The sequence below is a fragment of the Oncorhynchus keta genome, chromosome 24, assembly GCF_023373465.1.
Source record: "Oncorhynchus keta strain PuntledgeMale-10-30-2019 chromosome 24, Oket_V2, whole genome shotgun sequence".
Classification (NCBI taxonomy): Eukaryota; Metazoa; Chordata; class Actinopteri; order Salmoniformes; family Salmonidae; genus Oncorhynchus; species Oncorhynchus keta.
The window spans coordinates 47,996,985-48,010,952 of NC_068444.1; the positions used below are offsets into that span (position 1 = coordinate 47,996,985).

A 13,968-nucleotide genomic window follows, 5' to 3' on the forward strand; every position below is an offset into this window, starting at 1 on the left:
AGGCCGACCGGCATGTGTTTGGACTAGAGGCCGACCGGCATGGCATATTAATTAGGGCTGATTTCAAGTTTTCATAACAATTGGTAATCTGCATTTTTGGATGCCGATTATGGCCGATTACATTGCATTCCATGAGGAAACTGCGTGGCAGGCTGACTACCTGTTACGCGAATGCAGCAAGCAGCCAAGGCAAGTTGCTAGCTAGCATTAAACTTATCTTATAAAAACAATCAATCTTCACATAATCACTAATTAACTACATATAGTTGATGATATTACTAGGTTAACTAGCTTGTCCTGCATTGCATATAATCAATGCGGTGCCTGTTAATTTATCATCGAATCACAGCCTACTTCACCAATCGGGTGATGATTTAACAAAGGCACATTCACAAAAAAAAGCACAATCGCTGCACGAATGTACCTAACCATAAACAACTTTTGCTTTTCTTGAAATCAATACACAGAAGTATATATATTTTTAAACCTGCATATTTAGTTCAAATAAATTCAGGGTCAGGGTATATGCAACATTTTCGGCCGCCCGGCTCGTTGCAAACTAATTTGACAGAATGTTCCATAATTATGACATAACATTGAAGGTTGTGCAATGTAACAGATATATTTAGACTTAGGATTGCCAACCGTTTGATAAAATACATAACTGTTCCATATTTCACTGAAAGAATAAATGTTTTGTTTTCTAAATGATAGTTTCTGGATTTGACCATATTAATGACCAAAGGCTCGTATTTCTGTGTTTGTTGTATTATAATTAAGTCTATGATTTGATATTTGATAGAGCAGTCTGACTGAGCGGTGGTAGGCAGCAGCAGGTTTGTAAGCATTCATTCAAACTTTACTGCGTTTCCCAGAAGCTCTTAGCAATGCTTGATCACAGCGCTGTTTATGAATTCAAACCAATCTACTCCTGAGTTTAGGCTGGCAATACTAAAGTGCCTATTAAAACATCCAATAGTCAAAGGTATTTGAAATACAAAATGGTACAGAGAGAAATTGTCGACGAGTCATAATTCCTATAATAACTGCAACCTAATATTTCTTTACTGGGAATGATGGTGCAGCTGTATACCTTTTTGAGGATCTGAGGATCCATGCCACCTCTTTTCAGTCTCTTGAGGGGGAATAGGCATTGTCGTGCCCTCTTCACGACTGTCTTGGTGTGTTTGGACCAGGAGTTTCCCCAAGTAAACAGATGCTCAACTCACTCTATGCTGTTGCTCGGTGCGCTGTTTTTCTCTGTATTTCTCAAACAGTATAGGAGTTATAAGAGTAATGTCTAACAAGATTGAAAGAGTATTGTATACTGTTATGTATGGAGAATGTGTGGGGAAAAAAGTTACATGACAAGACCTGTATCTTACGAATTATAAATAATGTTATGCTCCTCTCTCCCTCTCCAGTTCCCTATGATCAGTGAGTTTGGGGAGGACAGGAACTCCTACTGCAGCTTTGAGTCCAAGGAGACAACTCTACTGCAGTCAGAGAACGGCAACCTGCAGCAGAAAGTCAGCACCCTCACCCACGAGGTGAGAGTGAGAAAACACCTGGGGCTTCATTTAATCCCACCCACAATGCGCAGTATCTATCATTTTCTTCCCGTGGCAAGTAAAATCATAGGATGATGAGTACTGTGAAAAACGTACCTCTGTTAGCAAGTACACAGTGTAAACATTGCTAAACATTATACTTCCGGCGCCGACAGAGATGGCCGCCTCGCTTCGCGTTCCTAGGAAACTATGCAGTTTTTTGTTTTTTTACATGTTATTTCTTACATTAGTACCCCAGGTCATCTTAGGTTTCATTACATACAGTCGAGAAGAACTATTGAATATAAGACCAGCGCCAACTCACCATCAGTACGACCAAGAATATGATTTTCGCGACGGGGATCCTGTGTTCTGCCTTTCAACCAGGACAACGGAATGGATCCCATGCGGCGACCCAAAAAAACGTCTCCGTAAAAGGAGGGAAACGAGGCGGTCTTCTGGTCAGACTCCGGAGACGGGCACATCGTGCACCACTCCCTGGCATTCTTCTCGCCAATGTCCAGTCTCTTGACAACAAAGTTGATGAAATCCGAGCAAGGGTAGCATTCCAGAGGGACATCAGAGACTGTAACGTTCTTTGCTTTACGGAAACATGGCTCACTGGAGAGACGCTATCGGAGGCGGTGAAGCCAGCGGGTTTCTCCACGCATCGCGCCGACAGAAACAAACATCTTTCTGGTAAGAAGAGGGGCGGGGGCGTGTGCCTTATGGCTAACGAGACATGGTGTGATGAAAGGAACATACAGGAACTCAAATCCTTCTGTTCACCTGATTTAGAATTCCTCACAATCAAATATCGACCGCATTATCTACCAAGAGAATTCTCTTCGATTATAATCACAGCCATATATATTCCCCCCCAAACAGACACATCGATGGCTCTGAACTAACTTTATTTGACTCTTTGCAAACTGGAATCCATACATCCTGAGACTGCATTCATTGTAGCTGGGGATTTTAACAAGGCTAATCTGAAAACAAGACTCCCTAAATTGTATCAGCATATCGATTGCGCAACCAGGGCCGGAAAAACCTTAGATCATTGTTACTCTAACTTCCGCAACGCATATAAGGCCCTGCCCCGCCCTCCTTTCGGAAAAGCTGACCACGACTCCATTTTGTTGATCCCTGCCTACAGACAGAAACTAAAACGGGAGGCTCCCACGCTGAGGTCTGTCCAACGCTGGTCCGACCAAGCTGATTCCACACTCCAAGACTGCTTCCATCACGTGGACTGGGATATGTTTCGTATTGCGTCAGATAACAACATTGACGAATACGCTGATTCGGTGTGCGAGTTCATTAGAACGTGCGTTGAAGATGTCGTTCCCATAGCAACGATTAAAACATTCCCTAACCAGAAACCGTGGATTGATGGCAGCATCCGCGTGAAACTGAAAGCGCGAACCAATGCTTTTAATCAGGGCAAGGTGACTGGTAACATGACCGAATACAAACAGTGCAGCTATTCCTCCGCAAGGCTATCAAACAAGCTAAGCGTCAGTATAGAGACAAAGTAGAATCTAAATTAAACGGCTCAGACACAAGAGGTATGTGGCAGGGTCTACAGTCAATCACGGACTACAAGAAGAAAACCAGCCCAGTCACGGACCAGGATGTCTTGCTCCCAGGCAGACCAAATAACTTTTTGCCCGCTTTGAGGGCAATACAGTGCCACTGACACGGCCTGCAACGAAAACATGCGGACTCTCCTTCACTGCAGCCGAGGTGAGTAAAACATTTAAATGTGTTAACCCTCGCAGGGCTGCAGGCCCAGACGGCATCCCCAGCCGCGCCCTCAGAGCAAGCGCAGACCAGCTGGCCGGTGTGTTTACGGACATATTCAATCAATCCCTATACCAGTCTGCTGTTCCCACATGCTTCAAGAGGGCCACCATTGTTCCTGTTCCCAAGAAAGCTAAGGTAACTGAGCTAAAAGACTACCGCCCCGTAGCACTCACTTCCGTCATCATGAAGTGCTTTGAGAGACTAGTCAAGGACCATATCACCTCCACCCTACCTGACACCCTAGACCCACTCCAATTTGCTTACTGCCCAAATAGGTCCACAGAAGATGCAATCTCAACCACACTGCACACTGCCCTAACCCATCTGGACAAGAAGAATACCTATGTGAGAATGCGGTTCATCGACTACAGCTCGGCATTCAACACCATAGTACCCTCCAAGCTCGTCATCAAGCTCGAGACCCTGGGTCTCGACCCCGCCCTGTGCAACTGGGTACTGGACTTCCTGACGGGCCGCTCCCAGGTGGTGAGGGTAGGCAACAACATCTCCACCCAGCTGATCCTCAACACTGGGGCCCCACAAGGGTGCGTTCTGAGCCCTCTCCTGTACTCCCTGTTCACTCACGACTGCGTGGCCACGCACGCCTCCAACTCAATCATCAAGTTTGCCGACGACACAACAGTGGTAGGCTTGATTACCAACAATGACGAGACGGCCTACAGGGAGGAGGTGAGGGCCCTCGGAGTGTGGTGTCAGGAAAATAACCTCACACTCAACGTCAACAAAACTAAGGAGATGATTGTGGACTTCAGGAAACAGCAGAGGGAACACCCCCCTATCCACATCGATGGAACAGTAGTGGAGAGGGTAGTAAGTTTTAAGTTCCTCGGCATACACATCACAGACAACATCATCATCAGACAGCATCGTGAAGAAGGCGCAGCAGCGCCTCTTCAACCTCAGGAGGCTGAAGAAATTTGGCTTGTCACCAAAAGCACTCACAAACTTCTACAGAGGCACAATCGAGAGCATCCTGGCGGGCTGTAACCGTAAGGCTCTCCAGAGGGTAGTGAGGTCTGCACAACGCATCACCGGGGGCAAACTACCTGCCCTCCAGGACACCTACACCACCCGATGTTACAGGAAGGCCATAAAGATCATCAAGGACAACAACCACCCGAGCCACTGCCTGTTCACCCCGCTATCATCCAGAAGGCGAGGTCAGTACAGGTGCATCAAACCTGGGACCGAGAGACTGAAAAACAGCTTCTATCTCAAGGCCATCAGACTGTTAAACAGCCAACACTAACATTGAGTGGCTGCTGCCAACACACTGACACTGACTCAACTCCAGCCACTTTAATAATGGGAATCGATAGGAAATTATGTAAAATATATCACTAGCCACTTTAAACAATGCTACCTAATATAATGTTTACATACCCTACATTATTCATCTCATATGCATATGTATATACTGTACTCTATATCATCTACTGCATCCTTATGTAATACATGTATCACTAGCCACTTTAAACTATGCCACTTTGTTTACATACTCATCTCATATGTATATACTGTACTCTATATCATCTACTGCATCCTTATGTAATACATGTATCACTAGCCACTTTAACTGTGCCACTTTGTTTACATACTCATCTCATATGTATATAATGTACCCGATACCATCTACTGTAGAGCCTATGCTGCTCTGTACCATCACTCATTCATATATCTTTATGTACATATTCTTTATCCCCTTACACTGTGTATAAGACAGTAGTTTTGGAAATGTTAGTTAGATTACTTGTTGGTTATTACTGCATTGTCGGAACTAGAAGCACAAGCATTTCGCTACACTCACATTAACATCCGCTAACCATGTGTATGTGACAAATAACAATTTGATTTGATTTGATTTATAGCTAGCTATAAAATGAAAGAACTACTCTATTCTTCCCTGAACAATTTATATATCACTTTGTGTATTGTTGAGAGGGAGGAAGGAGAGGCAGGAGAGGAGAGGTGAGGAGAGGGGGAGTGGTGTGAAAGAGGAATACAAAGCCGTGATTAAAAAAAGAGCGAGGGGGAGGAAGAGGTTTATGGGAACATGTTCAAGGGATGCGCTTTGTCCCTTGAACACACAAGGTCAGAGCGCTTCGACAAAGACCTTTATAAAGATTGTTCGTGTCACGCCTCAATGAGCAAGCCCCGTACACAGTCAAGGCAATATTTGCTTCCCCTGACAACCTGAAACAGTGACTTCCACCTAGCAAGCCACGTTTTCTATCCACACAGCCAGGAGGGTAGCGAGCGAGTCTGCTTCACGTGTAATCTGTCTCCACTCCTCTTTGTCACGATGTTGACTGCCTGGCTCTTAGTTACGATGTTGACTGCCTGGCTCTTAGTTACGATGTTGACTGCCTGGCTCTTAGTTACGATGTTGACTGCCTGGCTCTTAGTTACGATGTTGACTGCCTGGCTCTTAGTTACGATGTTGACTGCCTGGCTCTTAGTTACGATGTTGACTGCCTGGCTCTTAGTTACGATGTTGACTGCCTGGCTCTTAGTTACGATGTTGACTGCCTGGCTCTTTGTCACGATGTTGACTGCCTGGCTCTTAGTTACGATGTTGACTGCCTGGCTCACCTTGGCCGTGATTTCAATGTGTTACCATAGATACGCTTCTGCTGAATTCTGCACTGCTCAAGCATCTTGCACTGTCATATCTCTCAGTTACTTAAGTTGCTTTCTCCCTCGTTCCCTCTTCTTTTGTGACTTTGTCTCTCTCTCTCTCATACTCCCTTGTTCTCTCTGGTCCTCTACTCATCCCCTCTCATTCTCTCTCCCTCTTTCTCTCTGATTTTCTTTCTCATCAGATCCTTTCAGTTCCCCTCTCTTTGTTAGCGTTTCCCCCGGTGACCCCCAAACCCTCATTCATTTCCATCTTGGTCATTTGTTTTCTTCCTCAGTCATATCTATCCATTCGTCCACCATGTCTCCCACTTAAATTACTGGATAGAATTTACAGTGTTGAGTGTCCATGACTTTGATATCAGACAGGGCCCATGTTCATAAAGAGTGTCAGAGTAGGGCTGCTGATATGGGGGTCAGGTTGGCCTTTTAGATAATAATAATAAATGATTATATGGACAGCGGGGCCTGATTCTACTCTGAGATGCTTTATAAATACGAGCCTTGATCTGTGGGTGTGAAAGTCATCAAGATACTATTGTTGCAAATTTTCTTGTCTCAATATTGCAAGTAATTGCTGGAATGGAAATACATGTAATGGCTGTCGAGACTGTCTGGGAGACACAGGCACTGTCTGAAGTTATTTGTGTCCTGCATGAGAATCACTATGGAGTATTTCTTCAGGCTTTAGACTGAGAGAAGCATTAGATGTAAAAAAAATTTAAAAAAAAAAACTATAATAGAACAAGTTTATTTATTTTGCTTCTAAAAAGATGTTCCAGCAGTGAAATTAATGAAAACAGGAAATTGGGACTGGCTCTTCGTTCATTTAATTCCTCGTCTTACTTTCTTTCTCTGTCAATTCAATTCAAGGGCTTTATTGGCATGGGAAACATATGTTAACATTGCCAAAGCAAGTGAAATAGATGACAAACAAAAGTGAAATAAACAATAAAAATGAACAGTAAGCGTTACACAAAATAATAAAGACATTTCAAATGTCATATACAGTGTTGTGACTATGTGCAAATAGTTAAAGTACAAAAGGAAAATAAATCAACTTTGGTTGTATTTACAATGGTGTTTGTTCTTCCCTGGTCGCCCTTTTCTTGTGGCAACAGGTCACAAATCTTACTGTTGTGATGGCACACTGTGGTATTTCACACAGTAAATATGGGAGTTCATCAAAGTTGGGTTTGTTTTCAAATACATTGTGGATCTGTGTAATCTGAGGGAAATTTGTGTCTCTAAGATGGTCATACATTTGGCAGGTTAGGAAGTGCAGCTCAGTTTCCACCTCATTTTGTGGGTAGTGTGCACATAGCCTGTGTCACGGTTGTTGAAGGAAGTGGACCAAGGTGCAGCGTGGTGAGCGTACATTTTTATTTTATTTTAAAAAATGACGCCAACAAAACAACAAAAACAATTGTGAAGCTACAGGCTATGTACCATAAACAAAAGTCCACTTCCCACAAAGACAGGTGGGAAAAAGGGCTACCTAAGTATGGATCTCAATCAGAGACAACGATAGACAGCTGTCCCTGATTGAGAACCAGACCCGGCAAAAACATAGAAATACAAATAATAGAACATAGAATACCCACCCCAAATCACACCCTGACCAAACCAAATAGAGACATAAAAAGGATCTCTAAGGTCAGGGCATGACAGCCTGTCTTGTCTTGAGAGCCAAGTCTGTACATAATCAAAGCTGTCCTTAAGTTTGTGTCAGTCACAGTGGGTCAGTCACAGTGGTCAGGTATTCTGCCACTGTGTACTCTCTGTTTAGGGCCAAATAGCATTCTAGTTTGCTCTGTTTTTAATTCTTAATTATTTCCTTCATTCTTTGTTAATTCTTTCCAATGTGTCAAGTAATTATCTTTTGTTTTCTCATTATTTGGTTGTGTCTAATTGTGTTGCTGTCCTTGGGCTCTGTGGGGTATGTTTGTGTTTGTGAACAGTGCCCCAGGACCAGATTACTTTGGGGACTCTTCTCCAGGTTCATCTCTCTGTAGGTGATGGCTTTGTTATGGAAGGTTTGGGAATCGTTTCCTTTTAGGTGGTTGTAGAATTTAATGGCTCTTTTCTGGATTTTGATAATTAGCGGGTATCGGCTCTGCATGCATTATTTGGTGTTTTACGTTGTACACAGATGATTTTTTTGCCGAATTCTGCATGCAGAGTCTCTGTTTGTCCCATTCTGTGAGTTCTTAGTTGGTGAGCGGACCCCACACCGTAAAGGGCAATGGGTTCTAGAATTGATTAAAGTATTTTTAGCCAGATCGTAATTGGTATTTCCAATGTTATGTTCCTTTTGATGGCATAGAAGTCCCTTCTTGCCTTGTCTCTCAGCTCGTTCACAGCTTTGTGGAAGTTACCTGTGGCGCTGATGTTTAGTCCAAGGTATGTATCGTTTTTAGTGTGCTCTAGGGCATCAGCATCTAGATGGAATTTGTATTTATGGTCCTGGTGACTGGACCTTTTTTTTCTGTCTCTCCCTTTCCCTCTCTATCTTTCTCTCCATCTCTTTCCGTCTCTCTTGTTCTCTCCCTCTCTTTCCCTCTCTCCTTCTCTCAGCTCCAGAAGAGGAAAGAGCTCCAGGAGCAGCTGGAGGATGTGATCCAGGCCTATGAGAAGATCCACATGGAGAAGAACAACCTCCAGAGAGACCTGGACAAAATGGTCCGACATCCCATAACTCCATGCCTGCGTCCCTCCACCCTCCCATCCATCCAATATTCCATCTGTGATCTTCCTCCCTCCATCCCCCCCTCCATCCATTCAATCTAAAACATGTTCCCAAAATGATTTTTTAAACATCCATATAATGATCTTAAATATTCACCTTAAAACTTTCTATGAACATTTATAATTTATTGAGCTCTTAGCTACAATGGCGACAGGGTGGCTAAAGCTTTACTTAAGCTTAAGTAGCTGTTCAGAAACCCCTACAGTATATCAGTAGGGCGTCTCTTATGATTGAGGCCATGGTTCTACCCCCAACCTGTGTTCTACCTGGTTATAAGCCAACTATAAGCCCAATGAAGCAGAGATGCTCAAGATTACTTTTAAAAAAATCTAATAAAATCTTATCTGAAATTGAAAAGCAACACTGCAGTCTCAGCATTTTTCATGTGTTCCAAATGATTTTAGATCAAGTGCCCGAAAGAGGTTGGTTGTAGAGATCGCCTGCCAAGCCCTGAACAATTTACAGTAAATGTGAAATCCTATAAAATTACTTTACATTGTCTAAGATTTCAACTATGTTAGACCTGCCATTATGTATGCTATATATCAAACACTAACCAGGACACTAATAAGCCTTTGGTCTTATACCCACCTTTCCACTAGTCTGATTCCAGATCTGTATTTGCTTCACCCAAATTCTCAGAATATTGTTGTCAATGACATCTGTTTGTGTTTCTGTATCTGAACCTAGACCAGTCTAGTGGAGAAGCACGCGGAGCATATCGTGGATCTGGAGTCTGCTCTGAGACAGAGAGACAACTCTCTACAGAAGCTCAACACCCAGCTACACAGCAAGGACATCCAATACCTGCAGCTACATAGCCCAGACAATCACAGTGAGTCCCTATTGGTGTGACATAAGGCTTGAAACCCTTCTCACACACTCTATGTTGGCGCTTGCAGGATAGATACCCTTCTCACTCTCTCTTTACTACTGGCACTTGTAGGATAGATGATACTGTTCTCAGACTCTATATTGTCAGCCGGCACTTGCAGGATCGAATTAGATTGTTAATTTCAATACACTTTAGTTCAGGAGCTGAATTAAAAAAGCTATATTACAACCTATGTTGTGATAATTGCGTTGTTTGCTCTATAACACATCCGTCCATACCCCCCGTGATATACAATAAGGCCGTGACGACAAAAAGACAACAGTCACACAGTGGAGGAGTAAATTCAACTACACCTATGTTTGTTTCATCACAAAACCGGAGAGTAGCATCTGTCCGGTGAAGTCCGCGGAGCAAATAATGCATGTAACAAACAGTTATATCCCCTGCAGCATGGTCAAGCAAGTTCATGTTTTCGAACAATTTACTAAACAGTTATTGATTTAGAACCAAGGAGTTACTGCAAATCAGCACAAAGACAACAGGAGCCTTTGCCTCCGTTAATTCCAGCACCATTTCAACTTGAACATTTAAACAAATCAACAAGGTTATACATGCTTAGTTTAATGTCCATGGTACTGATTTGTGTGTCTGTCTGTCTGTCTGTCTGTCTGTCTGTCTGTCTGTCTGTCTGTCTGTCTGCCTGCCTGTCTGCCTGCCTGCCTGCCTGCCTGCCTGCCTGTCTGTCTGTCTGTCTGTCTGTCTGTCTGTCTGTCTGTCTGTCTGTCTGTCTGTCTGTCTGTCTGTCTGTCTGTCTGTCTGCCTGCCTGCCTGTCTGTCTGTCTGTCTGTCTGTCTGCCTGCCTGCCTGCCTGCCTGCCTGCCTGTCTGTCTGTCTGTCTGTCTGTCTGTCTGTCTGTCTGCCTGCCTGCCTGCCTGCCTGCCTGTCTGTCTGTCTGTCTGTCTGTCTGTCTGTCTGTCTGTCTGTGTGTGCCTGCGTGCGCAAGTAAAACAACTAGTTGAACACCAATGCCATCCTCCTCTCTTTCATGTTGGCTAAACGGCCTATGGCTCTGTCATACAGTAGACTTTGTAGTTTTTGTTGTCAGAAGCTAACGAGCTAAAATGGTTGCTACTAGCCGAAGTTCCTCACATTGTCACGTCTAATCAAGGTGACAATGCTTGGCACACCTGTAGCTATTTTCAGGTCTCTCCAGAGATGTTCGATCGGGTTCATGTACGGGCTCTAGCTGGGCCACTCAAGAACATTCAGACTTGTCCCAAAGCCACTCCCGCGTCTTGGCTGTCTGCTTAGGGTCGTTGTCCTGTTGGAAGGTGAAGCTTTGCCCCTAGTCTGAGGTCCTGAGCACTCTGGAGCAGGTTTTCTACAAGGATCTTTGCTCCCTTCATCTTTGCCTCAATCCTGACTAGTCTCCCAGCTCATGCTGCTGAAAAACATCCCCACAGCATGATCCTGCCACCACCATGCTTCACCTTAGGGATGGTGCCAGGTTTCCTCCAGGCGTGACACTTGGCATTCAGGCCAAAGAGTTCAGTCTTGGTTTCATCAGACCAGAGAATCTTGTTTCTCATGGTCTGAGAGTCTTTAGGTAGCTTTTGAACTCCAAGCAGGCTGTCATGTGCCTTTTACTGAGGAGTTGCTTCTGTCTGGTCACTCTACCATAAAGGCCTGATTGCTGGAGTGCTGCAGAGATGGTTGTCCTGGAAGGTTCTCCTATCTCGACAGAGGAACTCTAGAGCTCTGTCAGTGACCATCATGTTCTTGGTCACCTCCCTAACCAAGACCCTTCTCCCCAGATTGCTCAGTTTGGCCAGGCTGTCAGCTCTAGAAAGAGTATTCTTCCATTTATGAATGATGGAGGCCACTATGTTCTTGGGGATCTTCAATGCTGCAGACATTTTTTGGTAACCTTCTCTGCCTCACATAGACAATTGTGTGCATTTTTAAATCACGTCTAATCAATTGAATTTACCACAGGTGGACTCCAATCAAGTTGTAGAAACATCTCAAGGATGATCAGTGGAAACAGGATGCACCTGAGCTCACTTTGAGTCTCATAGCAAAGGGTCTGAATACTTATATATACACTCCTCAAAAAAATAAAGGGAACACTAAAACAACACAATGTAAGTCCAAGTCAATCACACTTCTGTGAAATCAAACTGTCCACTTAAGAAGCAACACTGATTGACAATAAATTTCACATGCTGTTGTGCAAATGGAATAGACAACAGGTGGAAATTATAGGCAATTAGCAAGACACCCCCAATAAAGGAGTGGTTCTGCAGGTGGTGACCACAGACCACTTCTCAGTTCCTATGCTTCCTGGCTGATGTTTTGGTCACTTTTGAATGCTGGCAGTGCTTTCACTCTAGTGGTAGCATGAGACGGAGTCTACAACCCACACAAGTGGCTCAGGTAGTGCAGCTCGTCCAGAATGGCACATCAATGCGAGCTGTGGCAAGAAGGTTTGCTGTGTCTGTTAGCATAGTGTCCAGAGCATGGAGGCGCTACCAGGAGACAGGCCAGTACATCAGGAGATGTGGAGGAGGCCGTAGGAGGGTAACAACCCAGCAGCAGGACCGCTACCTCCGCCTTTGTGCAAGGAGGAGCAGGAGGAGCACTGCCAGAGCCCTGCAAAATGACCTCCAGCAGGCCACAAATGTGCATGTGTCTGCTCAAACGGTCAGACTCCATGAGGGTGGTATGAGGGCCCGACGTCCACAGGTGGGGGTTGTGCTTACAGCCCAACACCGTGCAGGACGTTTGGCATTTGCCAGAGAACACCAAGATTGGGAAATTCACCACTGGCGCCCTGTGCTCTTCACAGATGAAAGCAGATGAAAACATCCCCCAGCATGACCGGTTTGGCGGTGGGTCAGTCATGGTGTGGGGTGGCATTTCTTTGGGGGGCCGCACAGCCCTCCCTGTGCTCGCCAGAGGTAGCTTGACTGCCATTAGGTACCGAGATGAGATCCTCAGACCCCTTGTGAGACCATATGCTGATGCGGTTGGCCCTGGGTTCCTCCTAATGCAAGACAATGCTAGACCTCATGTGGCTGGAGTGTGTCAGCAGTTCCTGCAAGAGGAAGGCATTGATGCTATGGACTGGCCCGCCCGTTCCCCAGACCTGAATCCAATTGAGCACATCTGAGACATCATGTCTCGCTCCATCCACCAACATTTGACTGGCACCTTACAAATCAAATCAAATTGTATTAGTCACATGCGCTGAATACAGTGAAACGCTTACTTACGAATCCCTGAACAACAATGCAGTTGAAAGGAAAAATGGATAAGAAAAATAAATAAAAGTCACAATTCATTCAAGAGCAGCAGTATATATACAAATAAAAATCTTTAACCAGTTCCATTAAGGACCCCCAAAAATTACAGCTGCGCAATAAAGCTTGCAAAATAGTGAGATTTTCAATGTGCCAATTCCATGGCTTATTGTTTATAGACTGATATACAAAACAACACTGGATTCAAAACTTTGTGTTTTTCTATTTAAATGATTATACACTACTGTTCAAAAGTTTGGGGTCACTTAGAAATGTCCTTCTTTTTGAAGGAAAATAACATTTTTTGTCCATTAATATAACATCAAATTGATCAGAAATACAGTGTAGACATTGTTAATGTTGTAAATGACTATTGTAGCTGGAAACGGCTGATTTTTAATGGAATATCTACAGAGGCTCATTATCAGCAACCATCACTCCTCTGTTCCAATGGCACTTTGTGTGAGCTAATCCAAGTTAATAATTTTACAAGGCTAATTGATCATTAGAAAAACATTTTGCAATTATGTTAGCACAGCTGAAAACGGTTGTTCTGATTAAAGAAGCAAGAAAACTGGCCTTCTTTAGACTAGTTGAGTATCTGGAGCGTCAGCATTTGTGGGTTTGATTACAGGCTCAAAATGGCCAGCAACAAGTAAAATTTTTCTGAAACTAGTCGGTCTATTCTTGTTCTGTGAAATAAAGGTACAACACTGTGTGATACTCCCTTCACAGAACAGCACACACTGGCTCTAACAAGGAATAGAAAGAGGAGTGGGAGGCCCCGGTGCACAACTGAGCAAGAGGACAGGTACATTAGCGTGTCGAGCCAAGTTGTCAACTGGCAGCTTCATTAAATAGTATCCGCAAAACACCAGTCCAGGATTCTGGCCTTCTATGCAGAGTTGCAAAGAAAAAGCCATGTCTCAGACTGGCCAATAAAAAGAAACGATTAAGATGGGCAAAAGAACACAGACACTGGCCAGCGGAAGATTGGGAAAAAGTGTTATGGACCTTGTTTTTGGTCGCAGGTTCAGGAATGAACAATTACCCAAAGCTAATTCT

At 44.0% G+C, this 13,968-nt stretch overlaps 1 protein-coding gene across 1 annotated transcript in view; it reads left to right on the forward strand.

Annotated features, from left to right (window-relative positions):
• Positions 1-13,968, forward strand: part of LOC118357648 (TANK-binding kinase 1-binding protein 1-like) — a 117,115-nt gene that overhangs the window by 68,862 nt on the left and 34,285 nt on the right. The window contains exons 3-5 of the mRNA XM_035734971.2: positions 1,425-1,550; positions 8,595-8,699; positions 9,457-9,601. Coding sequence (XP_035590864.1) covers positions 1,425-1,550; positions 8,595-8,699; positions 9,457-9,601 — 376 coding nt within the window. The remainder of the gene's footprint in view (positions 1-1,424; positions 1,551-8,594; positions 8,700-9,456; positions 9,602-13,968) is intronic.